The sequence below is a fragment of the Cuculus canorus genome, chromosome 10, assembly GCF_017976375.1.
Source record: "Cuculus canorus isolate bCucCan1 chromosome 10, bCucCan1.pri, whole genome shotgun sequence".
Lineage (NCBI taxonomy): Eukaryota > Metazoa > Chordata > Aves > Cuculiformes > Cuculidae > Cuculus > Cuculus canorus.
This window is the reverse complement of record NC_071410.1, coordinates 18,015,473-18,032,123: the sequence shown is the minus strand read 5'-3', so window position 1 is coordinate 18,032,123 and position 16,651 is coordinate 18,015,473. Positions and strand designations below refer to the sequence as shown.

Below are 16,651 nucleotides of genomic sequence, written 5' to 3'. Positions count from 1 at the left end.
ATTTATAGAGACAAAGGTCCTAAACATTCCCAGCTGGAGGAGTTTGGAAAAACGCTGATGTTGCAGCATGAGCCATGTAAATGCATAGTGTCTGAACTTCCCTTCCCAGACCTGCTCAGGTGCTGAGAGCCCATGTGTGCCCTCTGTGCTGTTCAATATTTCCCGGAGATGGGTCTGAGCACGGAGCACCAGCAGGACGCTGCCCAGGCCTGTCTTCTGGAGCTGTGCTGCTGTGAAAGGTTGAGCACGAGCTGTGGTTGGAGTTTCAGAGGTGTGTGCAGACCTTCCTCTGGCGATTTCAATCTTGGTGCTCTGCAGCAAAGGGTCTGGAGAAGCTCCCAGTCTGCTGTGTGCAGGCGGGGGATGAGTGGTTCCTCCTGTGCTTGACCCTGGGTCACCTCTGCACATCCATCCACTGTATGGCAGATGTGTAGAAAGCCACTTCTCTCCTGGTCCCAGCACCAGGACCATGCTGTTTGCGGTGATGAGGTGACTGAAGGAGGGTATTGGGAAAGGGCTAAGAGGGAGAGACTGCCCTGGGGAAGGGAAGGGGGGCACAGGGGAGGTGGGGTCACAGTGTGGGTCTGTGCTCAGCCACTCCCAAGGTCTGACTTCAAACGCTGCCTTGGCTTTGTGTTTAATGACCGGTGCATAAGAAAACTATTGGAGATGCTGAATGTGAAATGGTAACTGATGCCTGGCGCAGTAATCAAAGCCTAAGCCAGAGACAGCAGCTACTTTTATAATTCAATGGCACAAAGCGTGTTTCTTATCTCTCTGGGCTCTGGCTGATGCCCGTTAGCAGCAGTGCAGGTGGGCACAGGCGCTTGCTGCGTCTCATGTGGTGATCTGCCCCGCTCGGGCACGGGCATCTTGGTGCTAAATGCTTTCTGGTACGGTGAGGGAAGAGCCTGAGACCCCTTTGTGAAATGGGCTTTGCAGGTCTCTTACTCAAGCCCAGCCAGTGCAGGTATGAGATGACATCCCAGGTATTTCACATGGTGAGAACTGAACTTCTCCAAAGCAGTGATTTGCTTTGGCACAAAATTCAAGTATTCTGCTCCTTATTGCATGATTTAGTGCTCTTGGTTTAAGATCCTTTCTACAATTCCACTTTATGCTGCTGTACTGGCTGCTGGCAGTGCATAGATCACAGGCACTGGTGCTGGGTTTTGCTGTCCATTTGACCCTCATGGCTGCACGCATTTTGTCTTTACTCTCAAAGCAGTACATTTGCACTACTTTGGCCACTGAAACCCTGCTTCAGTGCAGCTGAACCCTGCTTCTCCCGCAGTGCTGCCTGCTGTGTCCCACCGTGTCCCAGGAGCTGAGCTCTGTGCCTGCGTTTCTGACCATGTCTCTATTTCAATGGCTGCCCATGTGTCTGTAGCACCCGGAGAAGCAGCACATCACATCTATGTTGCATGTTTGCCCATTAATTATTTTCAGCGCAGGTCCCTACTACCTTGTCTCCCATCCAAGTGATTTTTCCAGCACGACCTTGGCACTGTTTTGTTCTTTGAAGGGCAAAGAAATAATTTACTCATGTCTGCTGGTTAAGAAATCATGCTGAGATACCAGGTAACCCAAATAGCACCCTGGCTGTTTTTTGTGCCCTGTGGCTTAGTAGAAGCACTCAGTAACCTCACTGTATTTCCTTGCAGCACCTTTGTCGTTATAAAGCTTTCTGGATTGAGCTGAAGCTGGACTTTGCTCAGACTTTGCTGATGCTTCCTTGGATGGGACAGTTGGTGTTTCAGCCGAGCCCTGAGTATGGGTTGACTCCAGCTGTTGGGTTGCAGGAGCGGACATCGCCCTTTGAATGAGGGATCATCTTCTACCACCAGCACAATCTCATGGGGTGCAGATACCTTTGTCGCACCATCAACAAGAATTTCAGCCCTTCTTCTTTGGGGATGCTTCCATTCCTGGGTGCCCTTTCAGGAACAGCTCAGCCACAGGCTGACCACTGCAATGCATCTCTCCAGATGTCCTGCCAGCTGCAGCAGCACCTAACCAGAAGGGCATCTTCCCTGCTTTTTCGCACAGAGTTTCCAGACTCCAACTGCAGTTCTGGGCTCTCCATCGTGTTCTCCCCAGGAGGTAAGTCTGGAGCCTCCACTTCTTCCCCCCATGGAGAAATGAGCCTTGAGCCACCTGTCCCACCCAAGAGAGCTCCCTACAGGCAGCAGGGTCTCTGTGGGGACGTCCCTGAAGTCACATGTGCATTGCCACTTGTAGGTCTGTCTCCTTGATCTCCCCCGAGACTGTCCCCATGCCTCGAAGCATTGCAAACATATTTTCCTCTAAAACATTCCCAGCAGGAGCCGAGGAGCCCCTGGGGTTCGTCCTCTGTTCACCACCATCACCACATGCTGCCTCAGTTGCAGGGTCCATCTGCTAGCCCTGTAAAAGCCACCAAGGTGAAGAAGCAGTCAGCATTTCCAGTTGGTTTTTACCAGAGAGAGTGGCAGCTGGTGGGGTAAAGGCTGGACAAGGTGACAGCCCGCTCCACCACAGGGATGAGTTGGAGAGGCACGCACATCCACGTGGAGACACTCACTGCGCATCACTGATGGCTCCCCATACCACTCAAAATGCAGCTGAAGTTTGCGGTTGTTAATGATGCTTCTGTTAAGCTCCCAGGTCAGTCAGATTACTCGCATCTTCAAGTATTTTGTTGAACCAGAACCAAACCCAGTAAATTCCTGCTGAAAGCAACCATTTGGGTGGGATTTAGCAGTGCTGAGTTCCCCTTGTAGAGGATGTCCTGTGTGGGAGATGATGCCAACTTTTATGAAGGGATTTCCAGGAAATTCTTTGTGGATTTTGTTGTTTTTAAGTACATTATTTTTGAACCCAGATTCTGTAAAGGTGTTTTACACCATCCCTCACTTCTGCACGTCCCTTGGCAGCAGGAGCTGCTCTCAATTTGAGTATCAGACAAACGAGTCCATTGCTCCCACAGGCTGAATCAGCTCCCTTCGAGTGGGTGAAAAACATCCTTGGCATTGCTGCGATCAGGTTTTGACTTTCATTTTAAAGAGAAGCAGGCTTTTAACCACTAGATTTATCTTCAAGCGCAATGGAAAGCCCTGGCTGGAAGGAGGCAGGATCATCTCAGGAGCATAGTGAAGCTTGAGGTCTGAGGGGTTTCCCTTCATGCAGAGGAAGGTCAAAAGTGCATGCTGGGACACTGTTCAGGAGCAATTGTGCTCCTGATGTGGTGGCTGAGGATGAGATGTTTCAGCAGTGACTCAGAGGAATAAGGTGAATAAACACTTTTTATTTCAAACACAAGATTAAATTCCTTCATGTCTGGATCATTCAAGGTAAAGCTCCTGTAATCTCCTCGATGTGATCCACATCCCATCGTCTGGTGGTTGCTGTGCCTGGTGCAAGAGCGACCGGGACAGCGAAGGGATGTAGGAGGTGGCCCAGAGGGCAAGAGGTGTCTGGGAATGGAGCTGGGCACCAGGGCTGCTGCTCCATTGGTGGCGCAGCTTGTGAAGAAGGTGGTGTGGACCATCCCTAGATCCGTGAAATTGTTCTGGGAATTCATGGATGAAAGCCAAAGGAGCTGAGATTTTTACCTCAACTGCTTTGCAGGGGGAAGGCTGAGAAATGATACTGTGAAAATGCAATTGTGATACAGAAGACTCCTACTCAAAGCCATCCCATCTGTATCGGTACGGATTTTTGCAAGCTACACAGAACAACATTTCATACCAAGTTCTCATCCATGCTGCAAAGTTGGATGTACAGGCATACAACATGCTCCCGCTCCCACCATGTACTAAAATACGTCTCTCCTGATCACAAGAGAAAAAAATTAACCAGGATAATTCCTGGAAGTTTCTCCTGCAGTTTTGCAGCAGCCCAAGCAGGCAGCGAGGGCAGACCTGTGGCCAAGCGTCACCCAGGGCTGTGCTGGTTACTCAGGTGAGCTGCAGCGCAAAGCCTCCACCATGAGCATCCCCAGCCTGGTCCCCAGCCCCCTCCCCTGACTGGAGAAGGGCTGTGGCTCTCCACCACAGCACCAGCGGTGGGTGGGAACGTGGGGCTGGCTCGGGACTGTTGAAACACTGGCAGGTTTGGCTGAGCCCAGTGAGACGCAGGAGTTGCCGTGGGTAGAGGAAAGGTGATGGGACTGCGTGACCGGGCAGCTTCTCTAGAGGAAAATGCCATGCAGCTGTGACTGTTCAAGCACTGCCTGCAGGGATGATTTTCATCCACGGTACTTGCTCGAAAATGAAGAGTTTTTAAAATTGCTTTTGGGCTTTCAATTTTATTGATTTTCCATGATGCTTCAGGTAAGTCTCGTGTGAGATGTGGTGGTTTTGTTGTAGGAATGATAGGTCCATCCAAATGCTCAGCAGATGCTCCAAATGTTTCTCCATCTGATTTTTGACAGGATGGTTAATCCGCAGTGACTACATCACGTGTTGAAGTGTTTCATCTGCCAATGACTCCCACCAAGAGCTGTGCCGTCACTTCCCAGGCTGGCAGGGCCGCAGGGGCGAGGGAAACCTCGAGGATGCCGACTGTGCCCACAAGGTTCCTCCTGCACAGCAATGGTGATGCACATCCCAGGGCAGTCCCATCCAATGGCTACAAAAGGTGAGCCGTGGCTGGTGCTTGGCATAGCCCCAGGATCTATTTTGCTCATATCAGAGGAAAGGAGAGAGCTGGATTTGCAGTCCTTGGAAATGATGGCTCATTGGACACCCAGCTGGTCATTTCAGTAGGGTCACGATTCCGAAGTCCATTCCAGATATAATTCAATGTCATTCTTGTACAAGAGTTTTAGATTAAGGTAATTTATCTTTACCATACGAAGCCTTTTTAGAAACGGTCTTAATATTCATATTGGTGAGGAAATACTGTGTTAATTGGTAAAGAGTGCCAAAAAAAAGGGCTAGCAAGAAAACTACAATATAAAGACAATTTTATTGCCAATAAGCTCTTAAATCTCATTTTTTTTTTCCTGTTTCAATAGGACCTTATTCTTCCTGATGAAAATCTGGTCATAGCATCTCTCATTAAAAATAAAATTATTTTGAAATAAATAAATATATAAAATAAATATAATATACATTTTATAAATAGTTCTGTCCTTATGCACAGTATCCATGCTTACATCTGAATAATGTTCCTCGCCCCATTCCCACCCCAACAGCAGGAAAACCCTCACACATCAGGACCAGTCCACGTAGCATCGTCCCTGTGGCAAACTCCCGGGCTGCTTAGGCACGGTACCATTCAAAAGGCTTTTTCTTCACAGGAAACCATCTCAAGCTTAGCAGCAGCATGCCCAGCAGTTCTGTGGTCTTTTGTTTACTTTCCTCTTCTTCATTTTTAGTTCCACCCCCCTTCCTCCCACCCCCGCCAAGCCCTGGTGATCAGGTTTGCTCGCCTGCTTGTTCCTTTAAACAACCATAACACTGAATATTTGGCCTCTCTTGTAGCCACCGGGTAAAAGTAAGTGAACAAAAACGAGTGATTATATGTAGGGTTCCCTCCCTTCCCCTACCCCCACGCCCATAAATAACTCGGGTTCGATATACGCTTGAAACAAGGAGGAACAGCAGTGTCTGAATTCAATGTAAGTGCTTTCCTATGTCATCTATGCTTACAGGAGTGATGGAATGACTACTAGTATAGTGCTCTGGGAAAAAGCTTGGGAGCCCAAGTATGTACACTGACGGGGCAGCTGCAAGAAACATCACCTGTAGTGGAAGAGGTCTCTGTACATTGCAGGTATTTTGGCAGGGTCCACAGGTCTGGGTAAAAAATGAGTGAATTTCTGATGTCTCTTAGTCCTGTACCCCTCACGGGGGGAGCCGTCCTTGTTCAGAGCCACGTAGTAATGCCTCTCCGAGTCAGGATGCTTGTACAGGGTGGAGGCGTATGTATTATACCAGTTCTCTTCAAACTGCTCTCGGAAAACGCACTCCCGTGTGAGCTTCTTCTGCATTGGGGCAGAGGTAGGGAAGAAAAAGACATTTATGTCAAAAAATAAAACGAGAAATCTTTTTTTTCTTCCTTCACTTCATTTTCCTATAATTCTCCCAGCTACCTTCTCCTGGCTCCTAGGAGGATGGGGACTGTACTGCCAGGCATGTTTCCCCCGAGTAACAGCTGAAAACGGGCACAAGCCCTACAAGCCAGGACCTGAAGACTTCTTAAGTTGAAGGAGAGAGAGGAGACAAAAGGAGGAGAAGAAGGTGGGTGTGCATTTTGCAAAGGTGCCCCATAAAATAATCAAACAGGAATGTAGCAAAACTCTAAACCTGACAGCCAGGTCTCTATGATTGGACCATGAGTTTTGAGCCTGCTGGGGTGGCCATGCTTTGAAAGTTCGAGGCACATAATAGTATACACTGCAATGTGAATGAAAGCGTTCCTCCGGCCTTTCATCTTCTGAAGTGCCAGATAGCTGTGATGTGAGGCCATAATAAGACCCCGGGAGGTCTGGATGGAAGCACTGCTCCAGGGATGTCTAACCTTAGGGAAGATTTACAGCAGTGATAGGTGATGTATTCAGCGTTGATGAGGCTGCACCTCGAATCCTGGGTTCAGTTTTGGCTCCTTGCTACAAGAAGGATGTTAAGGGGCTGAAGCACATCCAGAGAAGGGGAATAGAGCTGGGGAAGGGTCTGGAGCATGGGGTTATGGCGAGTGGCTAAGGAAACTGGGCTTGTTTAGCCTGGAGAAAAGGAGGCTGAAGGGAGACCTCATTGCTCTCTGCAGCTCCCTGAATCAAGGTTGTAGTGAGGTGAGTGCTGGTCTCTTCTCCCACATAATAAGTGACAGGATGAGGACAAATGGCCTCTAGTTGTGCCAAGTTGTGCCAGGGGAGGTTCAGATTGGATAGTAGGAAAAAATTCTTCACTGATAGGGTAGTCAAGCACTTGAACAGCTGCCCAGGGGAGTGGTGGATTCACCATCCCTGGAGGTGTTTAAAAGATGTGTGGATGTGGCACTTCAGAACACGGTTCAGTGGTGGACTTGGCAGTGTTAGGTTAAGAGTTGGACTCGATGATCTTGAAGGTCTTTCCAAACTGAAACACTTATATGATGTGATGAGTGTGTGCCAGCCCATGGCATGTGTGTGCCATGTGCCCGTGGCTGGCACATCCTGCGTTGGGCCAGTGGTTGTTCAATGGTGGCTTTTCTGTTCATGCCCATCACTCCTTCCCTCTCCCTCCCATCTCTCCTGTGCCCACCCACAGTGAGGACATAAGTGGCTTTGCCAGTGTCACCAGGCTGTGTTGCAGAGGGTCCTGCTATCCCATCCCACAGGGGATTTCTGGGGGGTGTGGGAGTCCTTGCAGATGAAAGGCAGACTGCAAATATAGGATGCTATAATATTATAAACACTGTACCCACACTGTAAACTATTTGGGTAGGGAATGTGTCTTATCTACAGCACACAGAGTGCTAAGTAAATGTTATTGCCTGCAGTAGATGTTTTGTAACACGGGTTAGGAGCTCACCTGCAGTCAGAACCTGTTTTGAATGTTTTGCTGCTAATTAAATAAACCCTGAGGTGAGTTGTGAGCCCTCCAAAAGCCTACGCCACAGCCCGTGCCGTCTGAGATCTGGGGAATTGGGAGCCATGGGTTTCTCTTCCCAGTACCATCAATAAATACAGGTTATTTTTTTTTCTTCCCCTAGGATTCCATCTACTCAGAATAGGTTGGAAACTGCTGACCAGCTCAACTCACGTGCTGCTGGTTTGCCTTAGTTTACCTGCTCTTCACTGTGCTGTTTGGAGGTACAGTGTTTGTTGAATGTTTGGAGAGTCTGTGGTGCAAGGTGTGATTAAAATCAGCACAAGGGGTGATTTATTTCCTTCCAAGCCCTGAGAAGTCCCCAGTGAGCCCTATACCATACAGGCAGCACGCAAGGTGCTGCTTGCGACTTTTGCTGCTTTAAGTATTTAAGTTTCTGAAATCTGTGGAAAGCTTAACAGAAATGATGGCCTGAGGTTAAGCAGGACAGGCAGAAAAACTGCCTGTCCTGAGGGGACTCCACGTGTCACTGTGGGGATGGCTGGCTCAGGCTATATCAACACACAGCTCAGGCAAAATTAGCACAGAGGGAAATAATAAACTTGCTGAAAAGAGAGGTGCTGTTGCGCGGGTGGAGACCTTTATGAAGAGCACTTTAAGATCTTTTTGTGTTCTACGGAATCCCAGTGACTTTACTCTTTATCTGTCTTGGAGATTTGCAATCCAACCTCTGTCTCCGCATTTAACTTTCTGTTATCACCGAAATGAAGTGGGACAAAAGTGGTTATCAGTGCATGCTAGTATTTGATTATCTCCTATAAACATCAGTAACTGCATCTTTATAAGTGAAAGGGTCTGTGATAGTCCAGGAACAGCAGAAGAAAAGATGATAGATACTTGTGGTTACTGTTGGTGTTTGGTAAGCAATGGTTTTCTGAAGGATTCTCTATGTGCAGAGTACATGAGTTTAAGTTTCTACTATATGGTACTGATCTGATTTGGTTAGAGGAAGTATGTGCCTTCTGCTTTGGTTTAAAACTGGTTTCTTTTATTTAATTTTAAATTTACTGTGATCCCTGTGATTGAAAATCTGTATCCTCACACAGGGTGGTGCTGTGATCTAGAAAGAGGCACAGGTGATAGGTTGAATTAAAGGCAATGGGGCATCTGAAACACCAGTGAAGCACAGCAGCTGCAGAAAAGGAAACTTAAAAATGGGTCTGAGAAATGCAATTAATTTTTAAAAGAGAGGTGATTCTTCTATCTAACTTAAAATAGCTATTTTATTTTGTGTTGAGTTAAATAATTAAGGAATGAGTTAAATTAAGCTGCAGGAAGCAACTCTGCCTAATTATTTAGACCTGTGTTGTGACCCAGTTGTTAAGAGCGGTGTTTGCAGGCTGGGTACTGCAGTGGGCTCCTGCTGCACCAGTGTATCCTCTACTTGCAGCCCTATTTCTGTTGTAACAACAATGGCATCATGAGTAGGATGGAGGTATCTGGGACCCCAAGGACTTTAGAGGCCTGAAACTGACACAGCTCATGACACTGATGAGGCCCTGCAGCCAGTTTGCATAACCAGTTTGTTATATGGTGGAGCAATCAGCACAAATCCTTAAACTTACCGACCCATACAGCTCGCCTCTCTCATTCATGCCGAGGTAGAGTCCTGAGTCCACCCCACGGATGCTCACCAGTCCCACTGCCAGGCTAATAAACTCCAGAATCCCTAAAACAGAAGAGAAGTCCAAATCATACAGAGAATAAAAGCGACACCAGGTTCTGATGACAAACATGAACCAGCCTTTCCCAATCCCTGTGGAACTTGCTACAGACCCTGTCTTCCTTACTCATAGCAACACAGTTCTTCAACCCATAGTCCCTTATGCGTGCAATCTTCTGATTTCTAATCTAGGCTCCTCCCCAGCACTGTGAATTTGACTTGCCCAAGAGGAATTACCTTTGTTAATGAGAAAAGATTTGCTAGGTTTTGTTGGTTTTTGTTTGGTTGGGTTTCTTTCTAATTACCACCAAGAGGACAGATGTAGAAACTTGTGCCTGGCCCACTAGAAACTTCAGAAGGCTTCAGTCCTTCCTTCGCAGCCACCCCCTGCCACCATCACTGCCAGAAACTCCTCCCATCCCATAAGTCCTGCTGCCTGCCCCAGCCTCTTGCCAGCCCGTTCCTGATTCAGCAGCATCTGCCCAGCCATTCCCAGCCCCACAAGAGCAATAGTGGGCTTCAGCCTACAATGATGGTGTCGGACACTTTAAATAGTGGGCAGTCTCATTTCCTCTGGTGAAGAAATTAGCAGGATCTGCTGTGCTGCCTGCTGCACCCTCACTGCTGGAAAGGGGGATGGCAGCTGTTTTGGTGGAAAAAAGACTTTTAATAGGAGAACCCTTGGTGAAGCATTTGAAAACGAACAGCCCCAAGTTGGTGCATTTTTAACTGGTTTGAACAAAGCCAACATCACAAGTGGTGGAGACTTTCCATTTTCACAGGAAACTTCTTGAAGGCATTATTTTGGTACAATTAGACTCTGGATATCACTCGCTCCCTAGCTAAAGGTCGTAGGCAGTCTCTGCCTGTGTCCAGTGCTGAATTAATTAGCCCGGAGGTAGCAGCAGAGGAAGGAAGAGGGTTTTCACCATCCCATCTAATGACTGGACAAGATCTCTCCACTGAAAGGAGGACATAGTTGCTCTAACCTTTACCATGGCTCCAGGCCTCTTAATATAGCTCCCAAAACATCCAGTCCTGAGCAATTGCCACTCTGATCAGGTTACCTCCCAGAGCTCCTCTTATATGTATGCCTTGAGTCAAATCATGGCATGACAAGCGGCCACCTGAGCCAGCTGACTTCAGTGGCAGTCACAGCTCCTAGTCACCCTTCAGCCTGGGTTATGTGTCTTCTGCTCAGCCAGGCGTGGATGTGATAATTCTCAGAGGATAACTGCATCACTGCCTAAATATAGGACAGATAGACAGCAATGGACACCTCTATCCTCCTTTGCTCAACAGACTCATCGGTCAAGTGCTGGCCACTAAGCTGCGTGCAAGAATGAGTCTTTTTACCTTATCAGACCTTTTTATCCTCCTTTTGCACTGCCTGCTTTGGGGCTCAAGTGTTGAATCCAGCCTTCCCTGCAGCCAACAGGTGCTGGGGCGGGGGGGGGGGGGGCGGAAATGAAATCTGGACTAGGGAGCTGCAATTGCTCAAGACAAAGCAAAAGACAGAAAACATGCTTTATAGGCCAGTGCAGACATTTTCCAGGCTGAAGTATGGCCAGCTACAAGCCCCAGCCCGGGAACACATATTGCCTTCAGACATGCCAGAAGCTGGCAGGGAAGGGAAAACAGCCTTCCCTAGCTAGGGAGGTGAACCAGGACCCTGACTGCGCTTCGCCCATTCCCCAGTAGTTATTGTGGTTTCTTATCTGAAAAGAAGCACAAACAGGGAGGGAAGAAGATGAGGAGGTTGGTCTTCAGCCTCTGCTACCCACTGGTTCTGACCTGTGGAGGGAGTTACTGAACTGCTGGGTGCTTCTACTTTCCCACCTGCAGGACAGAAATGATGACAGCCACTGTTCAAAAGCAGGGAGGAAAGGATGACTGACAACTAGAGAGTGCAAAAATAAACACAGGAAGAAATGAGCACAGAGATACCCAGAAACTGGGGAGTCTTTCTCAGGCTGGAGACAAGTGGATGTTCAAGTGAGAAATACCTGATAATCATAGAGCAGTAGATGGCCCTTCCTATAGGTACAAACACAGGCCTCAGCACTAGCATATTTCTTTCTAATTGATTTGTTTTCTGTCACCCCTAAGAACCAGGAAAATGCTGAGGTCCCATTTAGAAACTAAGTGATGTCAGAGGTAAGGAAACAAAGAGCCTTCCTTGAGTATACGCACACGCACACTCTTTACGTGCCATGTGAAGCCCCATCTCCTAAGATCTGTTAAGGAGCAACCAAGAAGCAGCATTAGCGTCCCACTTCTCTGAGCAGGTGGGTAAGACACCCCTCGCCTGGTGCAGGCTGGGACAACACTTGCTGGTTTTGCAAATGAAGTCTCTTCAACGTGTGCCCATGACAATCTCATCTGACAATGTCCCTTGCAATATTTCCCTTTTGTGATCTTCAAGTGGCACTTAAGAGACATGCAGAGAAGACAACTATGTTGAAACAGCATTAAGAACGTAACTTAAACCCACAAAAGTCAGGAGACAGAGTGAAGGCTGGAAAAATGTGGGCGGATATCCATCCTGTCCTTAACTCACTCCAATTGCTAGACAAAATTGCAGCTTCGTACATCTGATCTCCAGCAGCACAGGGAGCGGCAGCCACTGGGGCCAGCTCAAGAATTTTCTTTCCAGTTGTAGTGGTGTGTTTTCGTGGTAGAATATGCTTTTTTTTCCTTTTCCTTTTTCTTTTTTCATTCCCCCAGGACTTGCCTCTTTTTTCTTGCTTTGATTAGTAATTCTGCTTGTTCCTTGAGCTGCTCTATATAATATTTGGAGAGATTTGATTAAGACTCAAACTGGATTCATTTACCACCAAAGCACTGAATAATCTCTTGAGCTTTGCCATGGCCAGACCCACACACTCTCGCCTTACTTTAAACCACCCCTGAAAGAACAATTCAGCTCCTTGCACCTGTCTCTTCTTACATGACTGTATTCAGGAGCAGGGATACAGAAACATCAGATGTTGTATTAATGGCTACAAACCTAAAGCTTCGGCTACAAAACTCAACAACTGTTCAGCAACAGGTGCACTATGGCCTGAATATCAAAATCTAAAACAAAACCTTCTCTAGAGGTTTCATCAGCTTCTCTGGGAGACCGTGTTACAGATCCACTGGCAGGTTTGTAATCGAGCAGAGCTTCATTCACTGCCTACATCAGCCTGCAGTAAAAACTCAAGACCTTTCTCTCTCCTTGCTTGCAGTTAAGAGTAGCACTGTGGGTGTCGACTCGTTTGATGCTGCTGTAAAACAGACATGAGACAGAAAAGGTGCAATTTTTCCTGTCAGGGATTTTCCTGATAAATTCCTCTCAGTTTCATTCTCAGAAGGTTTCTCGTAGGGGTGCTAATGCCAGTCCAAACCCCCTTTGGATTTTGACTATCCTTCATTTTTTTTTTTTTCTTTTGTACAGGAAGGCTCTTAGCAGATGCAGTGAAAACAGATAAATTTTTGAAAGCATTTTGTTCTTCCTGCGATGACTTAGGTGGTGCTGCCTGTTCAGAGGGTGAATTTGGGTGCTTCTCTAGCGAGACAACGAGCTTTCTTCCAACAGTCCTGGAGAGCTTCACTGACTTTTGTGTTAAGCCTCCTCTAGGAAAAATAAGCTGCACCCCATTGTTCTTCCATGAGTTGTATTTTTACAAGTATAAAATATCACATTCCAAAAGACAGGTGTTATTTAGGAATGTTCCAGTCCTTGACAGATGAGAGGGAACAGTCACTGTGATTGCTCTGGCAGTGTGGGTGCTGCCACCTCCCCTGTGTCCTGTGGCCACATCTCCTGAATGCTGTGTTACAAAAGAATCTCTCCCTTCAACCCTCGTCATTAGGACCTCAGTACTCTGTTCTGCATCATCTCAGTTTTGGCTCTTTTTCTTCTTCTCTGGAAGACCAGGATGTCTCGCACATCTGGTAGCTTTTGGAAAGGCTGTGCATGGGAGGGTGCAGAAATTGTCCATCTTTTCCTGAACCCCTTCCAGTATTAAGAGACAGGGATGCAAAGTCTGGTTCCACCCTACATCCCATCTGCAGCTTCATGGAGTGCACGAATGATCTGCTCATGATATCAGGGAGCACCTTCCTAGCCATGTGGGCTTGATCTACCAAACCACCATACTGGATTTCTAAGTATTTCCCCAGATGCCCCTGGATTGAAGGCAGCTTTAAACTGCTACCCTGAAACCCTCATCTAGCTCTGTATTCCTCAACGTAGTTTTGTAGCTCCCCGGAATCACCCAGGCTGCCTATTTTTGTAATAAGTTACTGCTTTCTGACTGCTGCATGCAAAATTTAGGAATGCATCGATACATGACATCCTAATACAAACCATACCAGTAACACTGGAATATAAATATTCATGGCTACTGAATGCAGATGGTGAACACTGTGTGCCAATACGTTATTGCTTTGAGTCTCTGCTGAAGCAAAGTTTAGTCCAACTTTATCTGAACACAAGGATTCCAGTCTAATCCTTCAGGGCTTTGTCGTGCAATTACAACAAATAGCTATTTATTTTACACTGCCTCTGGGAAAACCCTGAAGCAGAGAACTATAATATTTTATATCTGAAGTCTGGTCTAGTTTATGTAGCTGGATGCTGACTGCTAAAACACTTAGGGAATGCCAGTATTTCGATTTATTGAATGCACTGTGTGACTAAAGCTTAAGCGTGCAAAATTCATGAAAAGTTTTAGCCCGTTCAACACTTTTTTCCAAAGTTTGTTTGGAAACACACTTATTTTACTCAGCCTTCATAAAAAATGCAACAAATGCTGCCATTTGAAACTGGCTGTTTACTTGTATAAAGAATAAGTAAAAAGAACTGACAGAAATACTACGTGGCAGATTGAACTAAACCCAAACACATGCAATGGGTTTGCTTTCAGTTTCTTTTAACGTGGAAACTCATCATGTATTGCAGCACAAAAGGTTAAAAGATGAGTGTCTTTTGGGAGGTAATTAAAGAACGCTTGCCCCTTGAGCATATTAGTACCTGACTCTGACCCCCAGGTTATGACTTTCTTGTTGTCTTAAGCAGGGACATACTATGCACACACCTGGTGTTTATAGAAAGCACAGTTTGGAGATAAGCTTCTCCAATTGTTCCAAAAACCTGCCTTACAATACCAACAATAGCAGCAGCAGCAGCGTTCTGAAGTGTCAGAAAGTAGTGGCTGCAAACAAATAAAGGAAAAAGAAAAAAGAATTTCTTTCACGGAGGAGTTAAATCACTTGAAAACTATAAAAAGTCTTGCGAGCACTTCTAGCAACCTGTTGACAACATAGCTGAGATCACTGGCATGGGACCTGTTGATAGCTTACGCAGACACCTGCACCAGATGTTGAAGGAGTGGGAATTTTTCATAGCTGTGCTCAAACTTACTGTACTTCTTCGCCTGTGGCTTGGGATGCATTTTTTGAAGATTACATATAGTCTCATTAGAGATCCCTGTTCTGGTGTGACACTGATACGGGCACTGCAGTCTTCCTGCTGTATCCGGGGCAGCAAGGTAAATCCACACTGCTTTACCTATTGTTCCACCTTCTCCTCTCTCTCTGAGATCCCCTAAGCGTTTCCCCCTTTTCAGCTTCCCACTTCCTTTCCAACAACCTCCCAAATCGAACTTCTGACACCCATCCAGCCAACTGATCCCTGCCCACTTTGGGGAAGACGCTCTTCTAATGAAATTCAGGCAAGTAAATCAGCTCCCAAATATCTGTGGAGGCCAAAACCCAAATGAATCCCCAGCCCTCAAAGACCTAGGAATTTCTTTTTCCAGCATGCTTTCTCCTTTCTTTTCCCTCCTCCCCGCTAACTTCAGAGGCACAGCCAGAGCCAGCCACCTCCCCAACACCCTTTTTAATAAAATTTTCTTTTTTTTGATTTCATTTTCTTTCCTCCTCTAAGGCATGTTTTTGTGCACCTGCAGAAAGGCCAAGTGCCGGGAGAGTAGGAAATTGGACATAAACCTCCCTGCATCACTGTGGAGTGAGCGCATTTGTTTAGGAGCCTTAATTATATCCTTATTTATAGCTTTGAGATGAGGAGGCTGAGGGGAGACCTTATTGCTCTCTACAACTACCTGAAAGGAGGTTATAGAGAGGAGGGTGCTGGGCTCTTCTCCCACGCGACAGGTGACGGGATAAGGGGGAACAGCCTCAAGCTGTACCGGGGGAGGTTCAGGCTGGATAGCAGGAAAAAATTTTTCGCAGAAGGGGTGATGGGGCCCTGGCAGAGGCTGCCCAGGGAGGTGGTGGAGTCACCATCCCTGGAGAGATTTAAAAGACGGGTAAATGAGGTACGTAAGGATATGGTTTAGAGGCAGACTAAACCATAGTTGGTTGGACTCGATGATCCAAGAGGTCTTTTCCAACCTGGTGATTCTATGATTCTCTGGTTCTCTATCCGCCCGGGGATGGTTTCTAGGAGCGGGGTAAGGGGGCACCTGCCGGCGCGGCGCTTACCGAAGCGGCTGTGGTCCTGTCGGGTGCCGTGCACCGTGCCGTTGGGGAAGATCTCCAGGTGGAACCCGGTGCGGCAGTAGAGCTGCCGGCGCCGCAGGATGCCCTTGAGGTGCGCGAAGTCGGTGGGGGAGCCCCGCTGCAGCCTCCCCTCGATCTGCCCCAGCCGCTCGTTGAGGAAGCCGGGCGAGTCGGCGAGGGGCAGCGCGGGGGGGAAGCCGTGCAGCTCGGGGTCCAGCGCGCCCAGGAAGCCGCCCACCTCGGCCATGGGGGCGCAGAGCCCCTCAGAGCCCGGCCCCGCGCTGCTGCCCCGCGCCTCCCATGCCGGGATGTGTCCCGCGCCCGGCCGCCAACTGCACTTTATATACGTACGCACTCCCCTTACATTGACATATTGGATATTTAAATGCAAGCCACACCTCGCTGGCATCCCCTTTGGCTACGGCTTTTTTTTTTTTTTCCCCTCCCCCCCGTTTTTCTCTGATCCAGGCCGTGTGTGTGTAAACCCACCCCGGCTTCACTCCCTCTTTTATTATGAAAAAAAAAAAGAAAAGGGAGGAAAAAGCTACGCATCGCAGCGAGGCAGAACGGAGCCGGGTCGGGCTGGCTCGATCCCCCCAAACGGTGGAAAAATAACACGTGAGAATCATAGAATGGTTTGGTTGGAAAAAGACCTTTGAGATCCTCGAGTCCAGCCGTACCTGTGCGTTATTAAACCACATCCCCGAGCCCGCCCGGCTCTCAAAGCCCTCGAGGGGTGGGGGCTCCACCACTGCCCCGGGCAGCCGTGCCAGTGCCGAGAACCCCTGCCGAGAAGGAATATTTCCTGATATCCAACCTATATCTCCCCTGGCACAACTCGAGGCTGTTTCCTCTGGTCCTATCACTTGTTCCTCGGGAAAAGAGCCCAACAGCCACCCCT

General features: G+C 47.7%; 1 protein-coding gene across 1 annotated transcript; it reads right to left on the bottom strand.

Moving 5' to 3' along the window:
* Positions 1 to 3,326: 3,326 nt before the first annotated feature.
* On the bottom strand, positions 3,327 to 16,174 carry FGF16 (fibroblast growth factor 16). Its single transcript, XM_054076087.1, has 3 exons — positions 15,733 to 16,174; positions 9,143 to 9,246; positions 3,327 to 5,971 (listed from the first exon to the last, which is right to left on the bottom strand). Exons 1-3 carry the CDS (start codon positions 16,157 to 16,159, stop codon positions 5,726 to 5,728), a joined length of 777 nt encoding a protein of 258 aa, XP_053932062.1. The 5' UTR covers positions 16,160 to 16,174; the 3' UTR covers positions 3,327 to 5,725.
* Positions 16,175 to 16,651: the final 477 nt, after the last annotated feature.

Coding starts and splice junctions, on each gene's coding strand:
- FGF16 (XM_054076087.1), bottom strand. CDS start 16,159: ATGCCAGCGAGGTGTGGCTTGCATTTAAATATCCAATATGTCAATGTA. Junction 9,247..15,732: donor ACAGGACCACAGCCGCTTCG/GTAAGCGCCGCG, acceptor CTTCTGTTTTAG/GGATTCTGGAGTTTATTAGC. Junction 5,972..9,142: donor GAGGCGAGCTGTATGGGTCG/GTAAGTTTAAGG, acceptor GCCCCAATGCAG/AAGAAGCTCACACGGGAGTG.